Source organism: Siphateles boraxobius, unplaced genomic scaffold (genome assembly GCF_051911475.1).
Source record: "Siphateles boraxobius isolate OS27281-9 unplaced genomic scaffold, OSU_SipBor_1 118, whole genome shotgun sequence".
In the NCBI taxonomy this organism is placed as follows: domain Eukaryota; kingdom Metazoa; phylum Chordata; class Actinopteri; order Cypriniformes; family Leuciscidae; genus Siphateles; species Siphateles boraxobius.
Window position 1 is genome coordinate 463,644 of NW_027508720.1, and position 16,124 is coordinate 479,767.

At 35.5% G+C, this 16,124-nt stretch overlaps 1 protein-coding gene and 1 non-coding gene across 3 annotated transcripts; one reads left to right on the forward strand and one right to left on the reverse strand.

Moving 5' to 3' along the window:
- Positions 1 to 291: 291 nt before the first annotated feature.
- Positions 292 to 363, forward strand: trnag-ucc (transfer RNA glycine (anticodon UCC)). Its single transcript has one exon. It is a non-coding gene; the product is annotated as a tRNA-Gly (tRNA).
- A 1,865-nt stretch (positions 364 to 2,228) lies between these two features.
- On the reverse strand, positions 2,229 to 15,668 carry ifi44g (interferon induced protein 44g). Of its 2 annotated transcripts, XM_077202105.1 has the most exons (8): positions 15,590 to 15,668; positions 10,610 to 10,824; positions 10,463 to 10,514; positions 10,186 to 10,384; positions 9,494 to 9,652; positions 4,305 to 4,476; positions 2,613 to 2,713; positions 2,229 to 2,535 (listed from the first exon to the last, which is right to left on the reverse strand). In XM_077202105.1, the coding sequence occupies exons 2-8, from the start codon at positions 10,788 to 10,790 to the stop codon at positions 2,368 to 2,370; spliced, it is 1,032 nt and encodes a 343-aa protein (XP_077058220.1). In that variant the 5' UTR covers positions 10,791 to 10,824; positions 15,590 to 15,668; the 3' UTR covers positions 2,229 to 2,367. The 2 variants fall into 2 exon arrangements, with proteins under 2 accessions (XP_077058220.1, XP_077058222.1); XM_077202107.1 differs by lacking the exon at positions 15,590 to 15,668 and having other exon boundaries at positions 10,459 to 10,514; positions 10,610 to 10,629.
- Positions 15,669 to 16,124: the final 456 nt, after the last annotated feature.

Genomic DNA, 16,124 nt, shown 5'->3' on the forward strand with positions numbered 1-16,124 from the left:
TAAGTGATTAGCCTAACAAAGAAATACACAGGTTAATTTGTCAAACGAATCCCTTAGCCTACTGGATTCAAAGTTTTCTGGGTTAAAAAAGCAAATTTCAAAAACTGAAAAAAACTAAAAAACCGTCAAAAAGGTTGACTCGGTTTATAAAAAAATTGAAGTTGCGTTTAAAATACAATGGCTAAAGGGAGCCGAGCTGAGGACCAGTGAATGAGCAACAGTGAATGGAATGAAATATAGTTGAGAAGGTTTCCTCAGTCTAACTGAGGTCTTGCGCGCTCCAGACAGCAGGCGTTGGTGGTATAGTGGTGAGCATAGCTGCCTTCCAAGCAGTTGACCCGGGTTCGATTCCCGGCCAACGCAACAATATTTTTTATAGTTGAACAACTTTGTGTAAGTGTAAAATATGGAAGATTTCAATATACAATAGGCAAAAATATTAGTATCAGGACAATGGTTTATATGGCATCTCATGCATTAGGTGTTTTTATTTGCTGATGTCAGCAGTCACCTGACAACCAGGGATTCCTATACATATAATCTTTTTTTTTTTTTAAGTATTGTAAGTTTTTACGGATGAAAAAGCAAACCTATAATGGCGTATTTGTTGGATATCTTTTTTATTAATAGATCTTGGGAACCATTTACATATGTGCTCTTGAACATTTTCTGTTTTGAATTTTTAAAAATCGCAGCTTCACCGTAATGGTACGAAATTTGGTGACTTTTATGGCATTTGGAATGTGAACACACACAAAAAATTGAGGGTGTAGAATTGAAAATAATCCAAGATATTTAAAATGAACACAGACTTTACTGTTTTCCACCCCCTCTTCTACACAAGGAGTCCCAGACACAGAGCGGATGGTGATCCAGGCCTCAGGCTGAGATGTGTGTGTGTGTGTGTGTGTGCGCGTGTGCTACTGTCTGTGAACGGTCACACCTTCAGTACAATTGGGGAAGTTGTAATTATCTGATTGGTAAGTTTGAACGTCTCGCATCACATTTGGGTTAAAGTTCTTTAGTCATCTTTAGTCATACACCCTTACAAGCAGGATTCGAGCAGGCTAAGCGGTCGTAAACAAAATAGTAACACTTGTGCTCTTCTGTCAGAAATGACGACCACAGGATATGAAAAAACACAAAAATTCTCTGCAAATCGGCCACGATGCAGAAAAAAAGTGCCCCGGGACCCCCCCCCCCACACACACACACACACACACACACTCTTGTAAACACAAATGAACTGGTATACGGGCTATTACAATACAGCATAATTGAGTCAGAAGACTGAAATAAGAGGTTGAAATGAGATCAGATCCAGATGGATTAAGCTGTAATTATAATAATAATAATATATTAATAATAATTAGAATATATATATATATATATATATATATATATATATAATAAGCTGTGATAAAGCATTCCTGTTTATTTGTTTTATTGAATTTTAATGTTACCTGTAACAAAATGCTTTCTCTGTATTCAGGTTTGACTGTAGTAATAATGCAAAAACGTGTACACTTCACATCAAACATTTTTTTTAAATTTTTTTTATAAATCTTGACAAAAAGTATTATTTGAGAATGTTTTATTTTATTTCTATCAACAGATGGCGCTAGTCTCTATATTAATCTGATATACTGCATTCAATTAAAAAATATTTTAGAAAATTAGAATTTTTTAAAATGATTATTTTCAATGGCAAAAATTAACCATAATTATTGCATAAATATTAGCATAGTACTAGCAAATCCTCTCAAAATACATAATATTATTGAACAAAAATAAATTACAGAAGGTCAAGCGTTTTTGAAAAACATAACAAAAATGTCTAGAAATGCTTTTTTTAAAGGAAATTTGTTTCTGCCACAGATATAAAAAAATATATAAAAGGTAACTGTGACTTTTAATCTCACAATTCTGATTTTTTTTTCTCTCACAATTGCAAGTTTATATCAAAATCAAAGATATAAAGCCCGAATTGTGAGATAAAAAGGAGCAATTACCTTTTTAACGGTTTGATTCTGTTGCACAAACATAGTTTTTTTTTAATGCAAAAAGGCATTCTGTATAAATGTGCACATAAACTCTAGCTAAAGGTGTCTTCATTACACAAGCCTAAAACACACGAGACCCTCATATATAACCTCACACCCAACCCAAAGCTTGGGTCAAAGCTCACTGATATATCGCAGACAATTCAAACGCATAGACACTGTAAAAACAGTTAAAGTTTTATTAACTTCAGATCACCACATACATTTATAAAAGAATTACAAGCTTTGGCATCAACATTTCAATGGGACAAAATCTGAGATGAACTCATTTTGGGGAATGTGGCTATTCTCTTACTGACATGCTTTAATCGCTGTTGTCTTGGAAATACAGATTGACGTACTGTAAGATGTGATCGACAGCTTTGAGCAGGAGGAGGTCTTTGTTTGGGTCCAGATCCAGCTCTGAGGAGTAGTTCTTCACCGGGACGATGTAGGAAGTGGCCATTCCCAGCAGCGCTCCGGCCTTCAGCATCTACAGAGACAAGAGGAATCATGGGACGCTCCTGGCAGACAGCAGGAGGGACGGCTGAACCATCAAGCATGACTTACTGTCTGCTGAACAGTCAGGCTCCGGTACACCTGGCTGATGTCACTTCCTGTAGTCTTACAAACTTGGTCCACGTGGGTCAGTAATGCCACTTGGTGAACGCCTGCAAATAAGACGGGTTTTAGATTGATCATAGCTGCAGTTTCTTAAAGAGACCATACGCCCTTTAACCATGTCTCGATGTTGTTGTTTTTTGGCTCTTCTAGAATAGGTTTTCCTGCTTCAATGTTCAAAAAACACACTGGATCTCGTTCACTAAGCACGCGTCGCGTACACACGAATTTGTTTGTGAAATCTGTACAAGAACGTTTTCGCAAACTAATCATGATTCATCAGTAACTTTCCTTCTAAAATTTATTCTAAATAAACCAAAAATAAATAAATGTAGGAATAACTGAAACCACTCGTATGCAAAAAACAACTATTTCAGCTTTTTTTTTAAATTAATTGGGTTTTACAGTGGAATTCGTGGTGAAAAACTACATTACCCATGATGCTGTGCAGAAATTCCACCAATCAGAAAGCCGCAACTAGCAAAATGTGCCAAAATATCTTTAGCTCCACCCACTCCCATGAGGCACTGGGAATGTCTCCTTACGCCCTCGAAATACTTAAATATTTTAATATATATGCATATTTTGCAATAAACTTATATTGTTTTTCCCTCATCCTTCCATCACACTTTGTAACACATCTTTCCCACACCGGTCAAAATGACCCGAAGTCCTACAATTATACTTAATTTTTTATTTTTTTGTCCAGAAAGCTTATTTTATTTCATTTTTATCATTTTTATTTCAATTTTAATGACATTTTTTTGTTCCTTTTATTTTATTTATCTTTAAATTACTAGATTTGATCAATAAATAATAAATAAATAGCAATTTAAGCACATTCCTCACATACTTTCACCTTAAATTCAAAATAACTCACAATTTCACACATGACCATTTAAATTCAGCTCAAAATATTTTACATTGTGTGTCTTTGCCGACCTCTTGTGGGAAAAAAATAATATAACGTGATATTTCATGACTCTTGCCACTAGATGGCCTCATATCTCCATATGGAGCAAATGAGCGGTTCCGCTGGGTCCTAAAGCCAGTTCACGTCAGTATGCATTCAGATACACATGTAGACATTATAAAATACTTTTTTGGTAAAGTTTTAGCATTTTTAGTCTGAATTTTGAGCATTTTTAGGGTTTTCTATGTGTACTATGTGTTCCATGCATTCCTATGGGGGTCAAATTGACCCGCGATGGAAAGATTTGTTACTTTTTAAAATTTCGACCACAAAACTCCTCAAATCCATTACATTTTTTTGTGTGTATTCGTGGTTCAAATGATGAACACTCAATTTTCTAACATTTAAAAAAAATGAGTTTCGGGTCAAAAATGACCCGAGGGAAGGATGAGGGTTGTAAACATAATCACCAGTAGTTTATATTTCTCCATAGATTATGCCGTTTGCAATGCTTCATGAGATTGTAGTTCTTTCCCTCACTCAAGCCGTTAAGTTCACAGTCTTGTACCTTTGTCTTTTTGTCCGATTTTCGAACACTTTTTTGCTTCATATCAAAGTTTGTAATGTTCGGAATGATTCGCCTCGTTGCTGGTTGGTTTGTTTCATGGCTCATAACACTTCAGTTTGTGAACTGTGAACGCTTTCTGTGCCTCGAACACACGACTCACCTAAGTTGCTGATGTGTTCTCTCAGCTGCTGGAAGGTTGTGCCGAAGCTTTTGGCGTATGAGGCGACCTTTGAAGCGTCGACTACAAACACCACACAGTGCACTTTATCCTCTGCGCTCGGCTTCTTCACGTAGCCCACAGTATCAGCGGCCACCGGCTGCTCGGGACTGAACTGCACACACACACACACACACACACACACACACACACACACACACACACACACACACACACACACACACACACACACACACACACACACACACACACACAGCCATGCTTCACTGGAGTACAGCAGTAACGGCTGACACACACACACTTCGTCGACACTTATGTGAGTTTGAAGTAACACTTGAATTTTTGCATGTAAATAATGTAAAATCGTACAGTACAGTAGGCCTAAACTAAACTGTAGTAAATACTACATTTTTGAACGATAATGAAAGTTTACTGTTAAATAATGATTTTTTTTTTTGTAAATGTAGAAAGAATTACCTCATAATTTAAAATGTATTTATTTCCCAGGAAAGAACCATTCTTTTTACTCTAAAATTCTTTCCGAAGTATAAATCACCTTATATTTATATAAAAAGCAGAATTCAAAATGCATGTTTAAACTATTTTAACTGAAAGCAACTTAAAATATATCACTGTCATTGTTTTGTCTCAAGATGCACACCAGTAATGTTTTTTCCCTAAGGCACGTCGATAAAAGCTACTTAAATGTCCTAATTTAACACAGGCCTAATCCTGGCTTAATCTAAGCCCCGTCTGTGAAACCGGTTACATTTGATGTTATTTAGTTTGGGGTTTTTGTTAAACTGAGGACCCCCTGTAACATGTAGTCTGTTTTGGGTTCGTTTTCATTGTTTTCCTGTTTTTTCAAAACCGAGTAGTTTTTCCTTTGAGTTTTCCGCGTACAAACGATCCCCAATCACACGGATCCGCGAAAACGACTGAAAACGCTGTATTCTGCTGCCAGGCCAGTAGATGGCGATGAAACACTATAGGCTGAACACGTAATACGCACGTGCATGACGTCAACATCTTCAGAGATTCACGTTTTTGTTGTTTACACAGAGACTTTTTTCGAAAGTTTGCGTTTTTAGGCACCCGAAACGCCATTGTCGTGTAAACGAACGTCCAAAACGCATAATTCTGTTTTCTGTGTTTAGTTGAAAATGGTGTTGTATGAACAGTTCTGTAGTTAGTTTCGCTGGTTGTTAATCAGTTCACATGCCTGTTCTGTTTTACGCTTGCTTTCACTATTTAAGCCCTGTGTTTTGTTCAGTTCATTCTCCGTTATCATTCATGTTAACTTGGTTGTGTTTGTTTGATCTCATGCGTTCTCCTGAGTGTCCCGTGTGGATCTAAACAAAGACTGTTTTTGTTATTAATGTCCTTCTTTGTGCGCTTCACTACAGCTTTATTGTTAGGGGTGTCAAAGTTAGTGTACTTAAGATATTGGTGAAATATTTTTATCATAATTATTTATAACGTTCACATTTACTAAATTTAGTAGTATAATATTGCTTTCTAAAGACTGGTCAGAAATCAAGATATTAATTGAATTTTTTTATTTTGTCACAATTTGTTCACTTTTCAAAAATCACTTTTCTATGGAAGCTTGTTTCCGCCACTAAATAAATAAATAATAATAATAATTGCAACTTTTTATCTCTCAATTCTGACTTTATTTCTCAGAATTGCGAGATATAAAGTCAGAATTGCGTGTTATAAAGTCAGAATTGCGAGATATAAAGTCAGAATTGCGTGTTATAAAGTCAGAATTGCGAGAGAGAAAACTAAGAATTCTGACTTTTTTTCTCGCAATTCCGACTTTATAACACATAATTGTGAGTTTATATCTCGCAATTCTGACATATTTTCTCAAAATTGTAAGATATAATCTCGCAATTGCGAGTTATAAAGTCCAATTCTATGGGGAAAAAAAGACTGACTTTTTTCCTCTCAGAATAGTTTATAACTCACAATTCTGACTTTATAACACGCAATTGCGACTTTATATCACAATTCTGACTTTATAACACGCAATTGCGACTTTATATCACACAATTCTGACTTTATATCTCGCAATTCTGACTTTATAACACGCAATTGCGACTTTATAACACAATTCTGACTTTATAACACGCAATTGCAACTTTATAACTCACAATTCTGACTTTATAACACGCAATTGCAACTTTATAACTCACAATTCTGACTTTATAACACGCAATTGCGACTTTATATCACAATTCTGACTTTATAACACGCAATTGCGACTTTATATCACACAATTCTGACTTTATATCTCGCAATTCTGACTTTATAACACGCAATTGCGACTTTATAACACAATTCTGACTTTATAACACGCAATTGCAACTTTATAACTCACAATTCTGACTTTATATCTCGCAATTCTGACTTTATAACACGCAATTGCAACTTTATATCTCACAATTCTGACTTTATAACACGCAATTGCAACTTTATATCTCGCAATTCTGACTTTATATCTCGCAATTCTGACTTTATAACACGCAATTGCAACTTTATATCTCGCAATTCTGACTTTATATCTCGCAATTCTGACTTTATAACACGCAATTGCAACTTTATAACTCACAATTCTGACTTTATAACACGCAATTGCGACTTTATATCACGCAATTCTGACTTTATATCTCGCAATTCTGACTGTATAACTCGCAATTGCGACATTATATCACGCATTTCTGACTTTATATCTCACAATTCTGACTTTATAACTCGCAATTGCGACATTATATCACGCAATTCTGACTTTATATCTCGCAATTCTGATTTTATAACACGCAATTGCGACTTTATATTACGTATTTCTGACTTTGTATCTCACAATTCTGACTTTATAACTCGCAATTGCGACTTTATATCACGCAATTCTGACTTTATATCTCGCAATTCTGACTTTATAACACGCAATTGCGACTTTATAACACAATTCTGACTTTATAACACGCAATTGCAACTTTATAACTCACAATTCTGACTTTATATCTCGCAATTCTGACTTTATAACACGCAATTGCGACTTTATATCACAATTCTGACTTTATAACACGCAATTGCAACTTTATATCTCACAATTCTGACTTTATATCTCGCAATTCTGACTTTATAACACGCAATTGCAACTTTATATCTCGCAATTCCGACTTTATATCTCGCAATTCTGACTTTATAACACGCAATTGCAACTTTATAACTCACAATTCTGACTTTATAACACGCAATTGCGACTTTATATCACGCAATTCTGACTTTATATCTCGCAATTCTGACTGTATAACTCGCAATTGCGACATTATATCTTGCATTTCTGACTTTATATCTCGCAATTCTGACTTTATAACACGCAATTGCGACTTTATATTACGCATTTCTGACTTTATATCTCACAATTCTGACTTTATAACTCGCAATTGCGACATTATATCACGCAATTCTGACTTTATATCTCGCAATTCTGATTTTATAACTCGCAATTGCGACATTATATCACGCAATTCTGACTTTATATCTCGCAATTCTGATTTTATAACACGCAATTGCGACTTTATATTACGTATTTCTGACTTTATATCTCACAATTCTGACTTTATAACTCGCAATTGCGACTTTATATCACGCAATTCTGACTTTATATCTCGCAATTCTGACTTTATAACACGCAATTGCGACTTTATATCACAATTCTGACTTTATAACACGCAATTGCAACTTTATATCTCACAATTCTGACTTTATATCTCGCAATTCTGACTTTATAACACGCAATTGCGACTTTATATCACAATTCTGACTTTATAACACGCAATTGCAACTTTATATCTCACAATTCTGACTTTATATCTCGCAATTCTGACTTTATAACACGCAATTGCAACTTTATATCTCGCAATTCTGACTTTATATCTCGCAATTCTGACTTTATAACACGCAATTGCAACTTTATATCTCGCAATTCTGACTTTATATCTCGCAATTCTGACTTTATAACACGCAATTGCAACTTTATAACTCACAATTCTGACTTTATAACACGCAATTGCGACTTTATATCACGCAATTCTGACTTTATATCTCGCAATTCTGACTGTATAACTCGCAATTGCGACATTATATCACGCATTTCTGACTTTATATCTCGCAATTCTGACTTTATAACACGCAATTGCGACTTTATATTACGCATTTCTGACTTTATATCTCACAATTCTGACTTTATAACTCGCAATTGCGACATTATATCACGCAATTCTGACTTTATATCTCGCAATTCTGATTTTAGAACACGCAATTGCGACTTTATATTACGTATTTCTGACTTTATATCTCACAATTCTGACTTTATAACTCGCAATTGCGACTTTATATTACGTATTTCTGACTTTATATCTCACAATTCTGACTTTATAACACGCAATTGCGACTTTATATCACGCAATTCTGACTTTATATCTTGCAATTCTGAGAAATAAAGTCAGAATTGTGAGATAAAAAGTCGCAATTACCTTTTTTTATTTTTCATTCTGTGGCGGAAACAAGCTTCCATACTTTTCTAATATTTTTCTAAAATAAAAATCCACAAAAAAATGATCCACAAGATAATAATTTAACTAATTGTTTTAAGCATAATGAAAATGTAAAAGCCAATTCTTTAATTTTGAAAAAGAAATCATTGGTTGTCTTAATATTACAATTAATATTTTACTTGAAAGATTTTATACTTAAAAAATATATATAGCTGCCATTTAAAAAAAAATTTTTTTACATCGGGGTCCTTTACAAGAGGGTCATCATATTTGGTGGTCAAAAAGTTTCAAAAAGTTTGAAAACCCCTGATTTAAATAATATTTCTTACATAATTTAAGTGTTGTGTAGTCATAATGTGGTCTTTGATTGTATCACCTGTGTAATTATGGAAGTTACCTTTGCATTTAAAAAGTACAAAGCGTATTTAAGTCATTTTAAATATTAATATTACATAACCATATATAGATTTATAAACTGTAAAATATATAGACATAATAATGTGATGCTTAGTTTTGTCACTGTATTTTTAACACTAAGGTTCACAAAAAAAACTTTTTTTTTTTTTAAAGACATGAAAGTAGTATTAACCAACTGAGATGTACCTGGTGTCCCTCTGGAGCGTGTCCTTTAATGACCGACAGCGCGTCATGAAGAGTCAGTCCAGTGGTTTCTCCTTCCCCGACCCCCATGACGTCACACAGGACCAGCGCCGTGGGCTCGTCCGCCGCCTCTCCTGCGCCTCTGATGCGGAACGAGCGAAGCTGACAAACAACAAACAAAATAAACCAATACTTTCGGCAAAAACTGGGCAAAATATGGATTGAACCCAGCTAACGTTCTCAGAACTTCAGCTAATGTTCTGGCAAGGTAATGAACAAACGTTCCTCCATTAATGTTGATAAAACATTCATTCAAACTTTAATAATGTTAGCACAAAAATATTATTTATAAATCGTTTATGAAACGTTTAGTTGAATATTCACCTAACGTTTGTTTAAATGTTTGAAGAATGATAAAAGGTAATGTTTCCTTAAAGGAGTAGTTCACTTCAGAATTAAAATTAAATTTCCTCTCCCCCATGGCATCCGAGATGTTCACGTCGTTTGCATAACCAAGAAAAATAAACAACATAAAAAATCTGGAAGTTTTGAACGTTCCGAGAACATTCAGAAACAACATTTTTATAAAATGTTTATAACATAAAATTTTTGTTAGCTCAAAACTATGTCAATTTGTGTATTGTCAACCTCAGATTCACTTTGATTTCCAAGCTTCCAGTTCTAGTCATGTTTACCTTCTTGGTGAAGCTGGTCGAGGATGACGATCCCACCATGGCTCTATTAATGACCCGTCCAGAGAACACAGACTGGACAGAACTGATGAAGCTGGACTTCCCAGCGCCGACCGGGCCGATCAGCAGAACCCTGGCTTCAGTCACGCTCTCACTGGCTGGTTTAAACGACCGGACCGACTCCATCAGGGTCTCCTTCGCTCTAAACACATAAATGCTGTTAGATACCTCAATCTCACGACATACAAACACCCGGTTTCCAAGCCGTGGTTCCACCTACTCTTCACTCCAATCCATATTTCTCCACTGGTTCTCCAGCAAGGGCATAAAATCTGTTAAGGTATAAAAAAAAATAGTTCTGAAATAGACAGCGAGACTTCTTCTGATAATTATTTGCAAGGTTGTTTGAATAACTGTGTTGTTTTACCTAGAGGAGAGATCTGAGGTTGTGCTGTTTTTTCAGTTTTGCGAGCAGATTTAGTCTCTGAAGATGGTGCTGAAGAAGAGCCCATTACAAATGTGCCGCTGGAAATGGTGCCTGAAGATGCGGTTGAACCAAATCTGAGTGTTTCAGGCTTGCTGCTGGTGCCAAAAGCGGGTTCAAACATTGTTGATCAGAGAAGGGAATGTTTGCTGATGAGCCTAGAATCAGAGACAGCAGCACAAGATCTTAGATTACTCAGGACACACACATGACACATGCCCTGACAATCCTCCATAACACCAGAAGTATAGACCCTATTCACAGCAGCGCCATCTTTTTTTGTGTGATTGTTTTCTTATTTGAAATAATAACATTACAAATGTCAGATGACAGCATGAATACCAATAAAAAGGAGGGAAAAAAACACACACAAGCACACAAAGGACACAAGGAGGGGTAACTTAAAAGGAACATACAAATGAACCCCGGCAGCCAATTACAGCACAGAATAATGCATCATCAATTTAAAACAATTATTTTAGAGCTTGGGCTGTACTACTCCAATAAGTGACCGTTTGTGTTCTAGCCCCATTAATCCTTGCAGTGCTGCGTTCTAAACAAGCAATATAATGAAAAGACAGCAGCCAGAATCTTCTAAGATCCATGTCAGGAGTGAACCATTGTTGTATAATTGTTTTTTTAGCAGCAGTGAAACCAGACATTAACAATCTTTTCTGAACTAACGTAAGAATCATCATTCAACAACATAAGACAAGGGTCGAGGTCAAACTGCAACTTTGTGAAATGTTTTAGTACTTGAACTACATGTTTCCAAACATTAGATATAACTGAACAGTCCCAAAACATATCCAAAAAGGTGCCTTTAGAGTTATTGTTGCACAGACTGCAATTAGGATTTAAAGAGAGTTTCATCAAGTATAGCTTGTATCGGGTACAATACATTTTGTGTAAAGTTTTGAAATGAATAAGAATGTGCGAGGAGTTTTTGGAGGTAAGACAGAGATTGGACCAAACTGCGTTCCAGTCAGGGCTATAACCCAGCCATGAGAGTTCCCTCGCCCACACAGCTAATACCTTCAGGGTTTTATATGAACATTCAAGTAGTTGTTTATAAATCAAGGAGACTGCAGCCTGAATTTACCCAGTATTTTTGAACCACTTTAACAATGGATGATCATCTAGGCTGGAATTCCATGGTACCCAGTATGCTTTCATTGCAGATCTCAACTTCAAGTACATAAAAAAGGAGGTACCTGGCAAAGAATAATCTGCTTGAATATCTTGGAATGCGCGCAATCCACTGCCATTGAATATATCACCAAATGTGAACACACCTTTTAAGGACCAGGAAGGGTAAATGAAAGGTTGATTACCAGATAATAGGCGGGCATTGTTCCAGAGAGGAGACTGACGTGAGACTTTTTTAACGTGACCTGTAATCTTTTCTGCTTTGAACCATGCTTTTAAAGTGACTGCGATAATATTTCCGAACTTCTGATGTAAACTTCTTGAGCCTACACCAGTAAAAGGCAGATCTTGAAGTCTATGGGGAAGAACACGGTCAGACTCAATGCTTCTCCAAGGTACTTTGGAGTGAGTGTCCACCCAGATGCGCATGGCCCTAATTTGGAAAGCAGAGTAGTGAAGCATTAAATTAGGAAGTGCAAGACCGTGTCATCGGCATATAATGAGATGTGGTGATGTGAGTTGTTAATAGTTATAGGTGTTACTGTTTGGCTTTGTCTAAGAGCTTGTGCGAGAGGTTCTAGTGGGAGTGCGAATAAAATTGGTGACAAGGGACAACCTTGGCGACAACCTCTTTGAAGTAAGAAAGGTTGTGATTGATAGAAACCTGTTGATACGGAAGCAGTATTGGTAAAGTGGGAAGGTTCAGGTGACTGAGAAAATCACTACATTCTCCTCTGTCGAGGCAGACTTCAGAAGAATACAACGTAGAGTAGAACGATCTAAACTCATCGTTAACAGCCTGTGTGTCCGTAGTAATTTCACCAGAGTCAGTTTTAATAACATCAATGCTGGCTTTAGATTCGCACTCTTTGAGTTTCAGTGCGAGCAATCTGCTAGGCCTATCTGCATTATAATAGTATTTTTGCTTTGTTCTATGAATGATAAACTCAGCTTTGGATATAGATAGAGAAGTATATTCTGCTTTCAATACAGATAGCTCCTTATTAAGCTTATCAGAAAAAACACAAGCCTGTTAATCTTTTTTTCTAGCTCCTCAAACCGTTTATTCCTAGAGGCCTTGAGTTTGGAAGAATATGAAATACAATTACCCCTTAAAAAGCATTTTGTAACTTCCCACGTCTGTGGATTACGGCAGTGGGAATTAATTTCCAAAAAAATAATTAATTCTTGTCTAAGTTGATTTAGGAAGGAGATATCGTATTATAATGTAGTATTAAAGCGCCATCTATTGACTCTTTGATTTTAGCACTTATAGTGATATTACAGATAACCGGTGAATGATCCGAAATCAAAATAGGCAAAATATCATTAGTACTGATGTATTGGACTAGAGAGGGATCAACCAGAATATAATCGATCCTAGAAAACGACTTGTGACATGCAGAATAGAATGTGTAAACTTTAGAGTTACCATTTTTAATACGCCATGGGTCTACAAAATTAAGCTCTGCGATTAAGCTATTAAGAGCTACTGACGAGGGCGTTGCGACAGAGTTGCGATCTCTTATACAGGATTAAGACACCTTTAGATTTGTTAAGCGCACATGCCAAAGTCTTATAATATTTACTTTGAAAGCGATGAACATCTCCGTCTTTTAAAAGGGTTTCTTGGAGTAGCGCAATGGATACATCTTTCCGTCGCAAAAAAGCAGTTGCCTGTTTAACAGGAATGAAAGCGAGGCTGTGAGGGATAGACATGCATCTCTTCAGTGGGTTGGACTGTTATTTAATGTGTTTTGGATTGTTCTGCTGACGAATCACTGCAAAAATATCTTTCCAAGGAATTTCAGTAGACAAAAAAGCCCAGACAATATGAGCTGTGGAAAATCATAAGTGATCTAGGATTTTTAAGGCATGAAGAATTTTATTTCAAGGAAAATGCATTTAAATATGTAATTTTGGTGATCAAAAATGTGCTTAAAAGGGATACAATTATTGACTACAGGGAGACTTTAAACAACTCACAGCATTACATCTTCACTTATTACAGTCCAGTTTGTCTTAATTATATTTCATTCATGTACAAAAGTTTTTAATGAGATTAACAGAGGTTTAGATTAGGTTGAAAATAGGTATTTAAGTCACCATTATGGTGATCATTGTTTGCTTTAGTTGTGCTCTTGAGCCTTGACTTTGACCTCATTTCTCTTTCAGCATTTACAATAATGTTTCCAGTGAACATTTGTGCATTGCTCAAAAATGAAGATAAAAATGGCTGATTTTTCTGTAATTTCATGGCAGATTTAAATAGTTATGAAGTTGAAGCATTGATGAATAAAAGAGTGCAGCTGTTGTGACAAAAATCTAATTTGTAATACTGGTGCGATCTGTGTGAGATCTTACAAAAACAGTACATCCTCTGTTATGTAAGTTGAGAGACGCACTTACACATCAGTACTCATCATTCAAACCTCAACAATGGTGACAATTATTCACTCTGCAATGCATGCTGGGAGCCATGAATAAGTTTTTGTATGCTGGCATGAAATATGTCACCATTGTTGCATTTCATATGCTGATTGTTTATGTATGTGAGTGTCTAAATTACACTGTAGTTAATAACTTCCTGCTCACAATACGTTTTCATCATTTATTAGAATATCTGATAGTCAAGTATTACATGGTCAGTAGCAAAACCCACTTCAGTGAGAAGACTTCAGATGTGATCAGTGAATCAGGCCACTTCATAATGACATTAATAAACAGCCAACATCAACTTCTGCCACAGTAAGAGTTTTCTGAACACACTTTTAAAACCAGCCAGAGATAAACTAATAAAACAATCAAGAGTCAAGAGCCCAACTACAAGAAACACTGATCACCATAATGGTAATTCCTCTTTCCTTCAGTGTGTCATTACTAATGCTCAATCATTACTTAATGGAACTGGATAAATATTCTGAATGTTCTGATCCAATCCTCCACCTGACCTGTAATGCGTGAATCACAATCACACACTGTTGGTTAGTTGGCCAGAGGAGAACTGAGCGACTGAGTCTGGTTTCTCCCGAGGTTTATTTCTTGGCTTTTGCCTTGCTTAGTTAGGGACATATTCGACAATATTTTTGACACCATTATATGAGAACTGAACGATGACATCACGGTTTTCTCCAAAACGGCTATATATATATATATATATATATATATATATATATATATATATATATATATATATATATATATATAGTATATACTAAGTTAATAACTTTTTTACAACAGAAATGAATCATCACTTAACTGACTTAAGCTGGACTATGATGCTATTTCCTTCAAGAAACAAACTTTATTACATTATTTTCCTGTTATCTGTGTAAAGCTGCTTTGAAACAATCTGTATTGTACAAAGCGCTATATAAATAAATGTGACTCGACTTGACCTAATAATCTAATAAACTCTTCAGCACTGCCTCTGTTTAACACTGTCATGTGGACACATATGATCACAGAGCCGTGTTAATGAAACACAGGGACTTTGCTGTGTAGCATCCAAACTTGCCAGAACATTAGCCAAAGTTATGAGAAGCTTCCCTGTTAGATGGGAAGGGTCCATGTAAATCGAATAAGATTGTACTTTTTCACCAATTATAACATATAGTTTTAAAGATGTGATAGTTTGCATCGCTGAATAAACGTCAGACCTCTCAAACTTTCAAAACCTTTCAGTAGAGCTTTACCAGAGTTTTAGCTATGGTTATTTTTGTAAGGAACAAATAACTCAGTATGTCAATGCAAACCAAATTAAAACATACTTACAACACTGCAGCGAAAGAGAGCTGAGGATCCAGGTGTAATGTTTTTCTCGATATCGAGAAAACGAAAGTGAATGTGGTCTGTTTTATTTCCGGCCAGGAGAGGGCAGACATTTCATGCATTATTGTTGCAGGGAAAACTAATATATTTAAATAAGATACACAATCAAATAACACGGTCAAACATTTTCTTTAAAAGTATAAATATATATATATAAATATTTTGTGTCTTCATTCAGTTTTGCATAACCTCGAAACCCAAGCTTGCACAAATGTATTTTTGGCCTTTGATTAATATCTTGATGATGAATATCTCTCCATTAAGCTGCACTTAAAGCAGTCAATTCGAACATAAGGATAATTTTTTGTCAATATTTTTATTATCATCTCCCCACACAGTAATAAGTACCATTAAATACAACTGTATCGGATCATGTACCATGGTATTCTGTTAAGTAGCCTACAATTTATTGGCATGATATATTGCATGAATATAATCAGGTGCCATCTGATATGACTGTCATTATTGCCACAGTATC

What these genes read in the sequence shown, in the direction of transcription:
- ifi44g (XM_077202105.1), bottom strand. Translation starts at nt 10,790, where the DNA reads ATGTTTGAACCCGCTTTTGGCACCAGCAGCAAGCCTGAAACACTCAGA. An exon ending in ACCTCAGATCTCTCCTCTAG is followed by an intron (nt 10,515 to 10,609) that starts GTAAAACAACAC and finishes ATACCTTAACAG; the next exon opens with ATTTTATGCCCTTGCTGGAG. An exon ending in CGACCAGCTTCACCAAGAAG is followed by an intron (nt 9,653 to 10,185) that starts GTAAACATGACT and finishes GTTGTTTGTCAG; the next exon opens with CTTCGCTCGTTCCGCATCAG.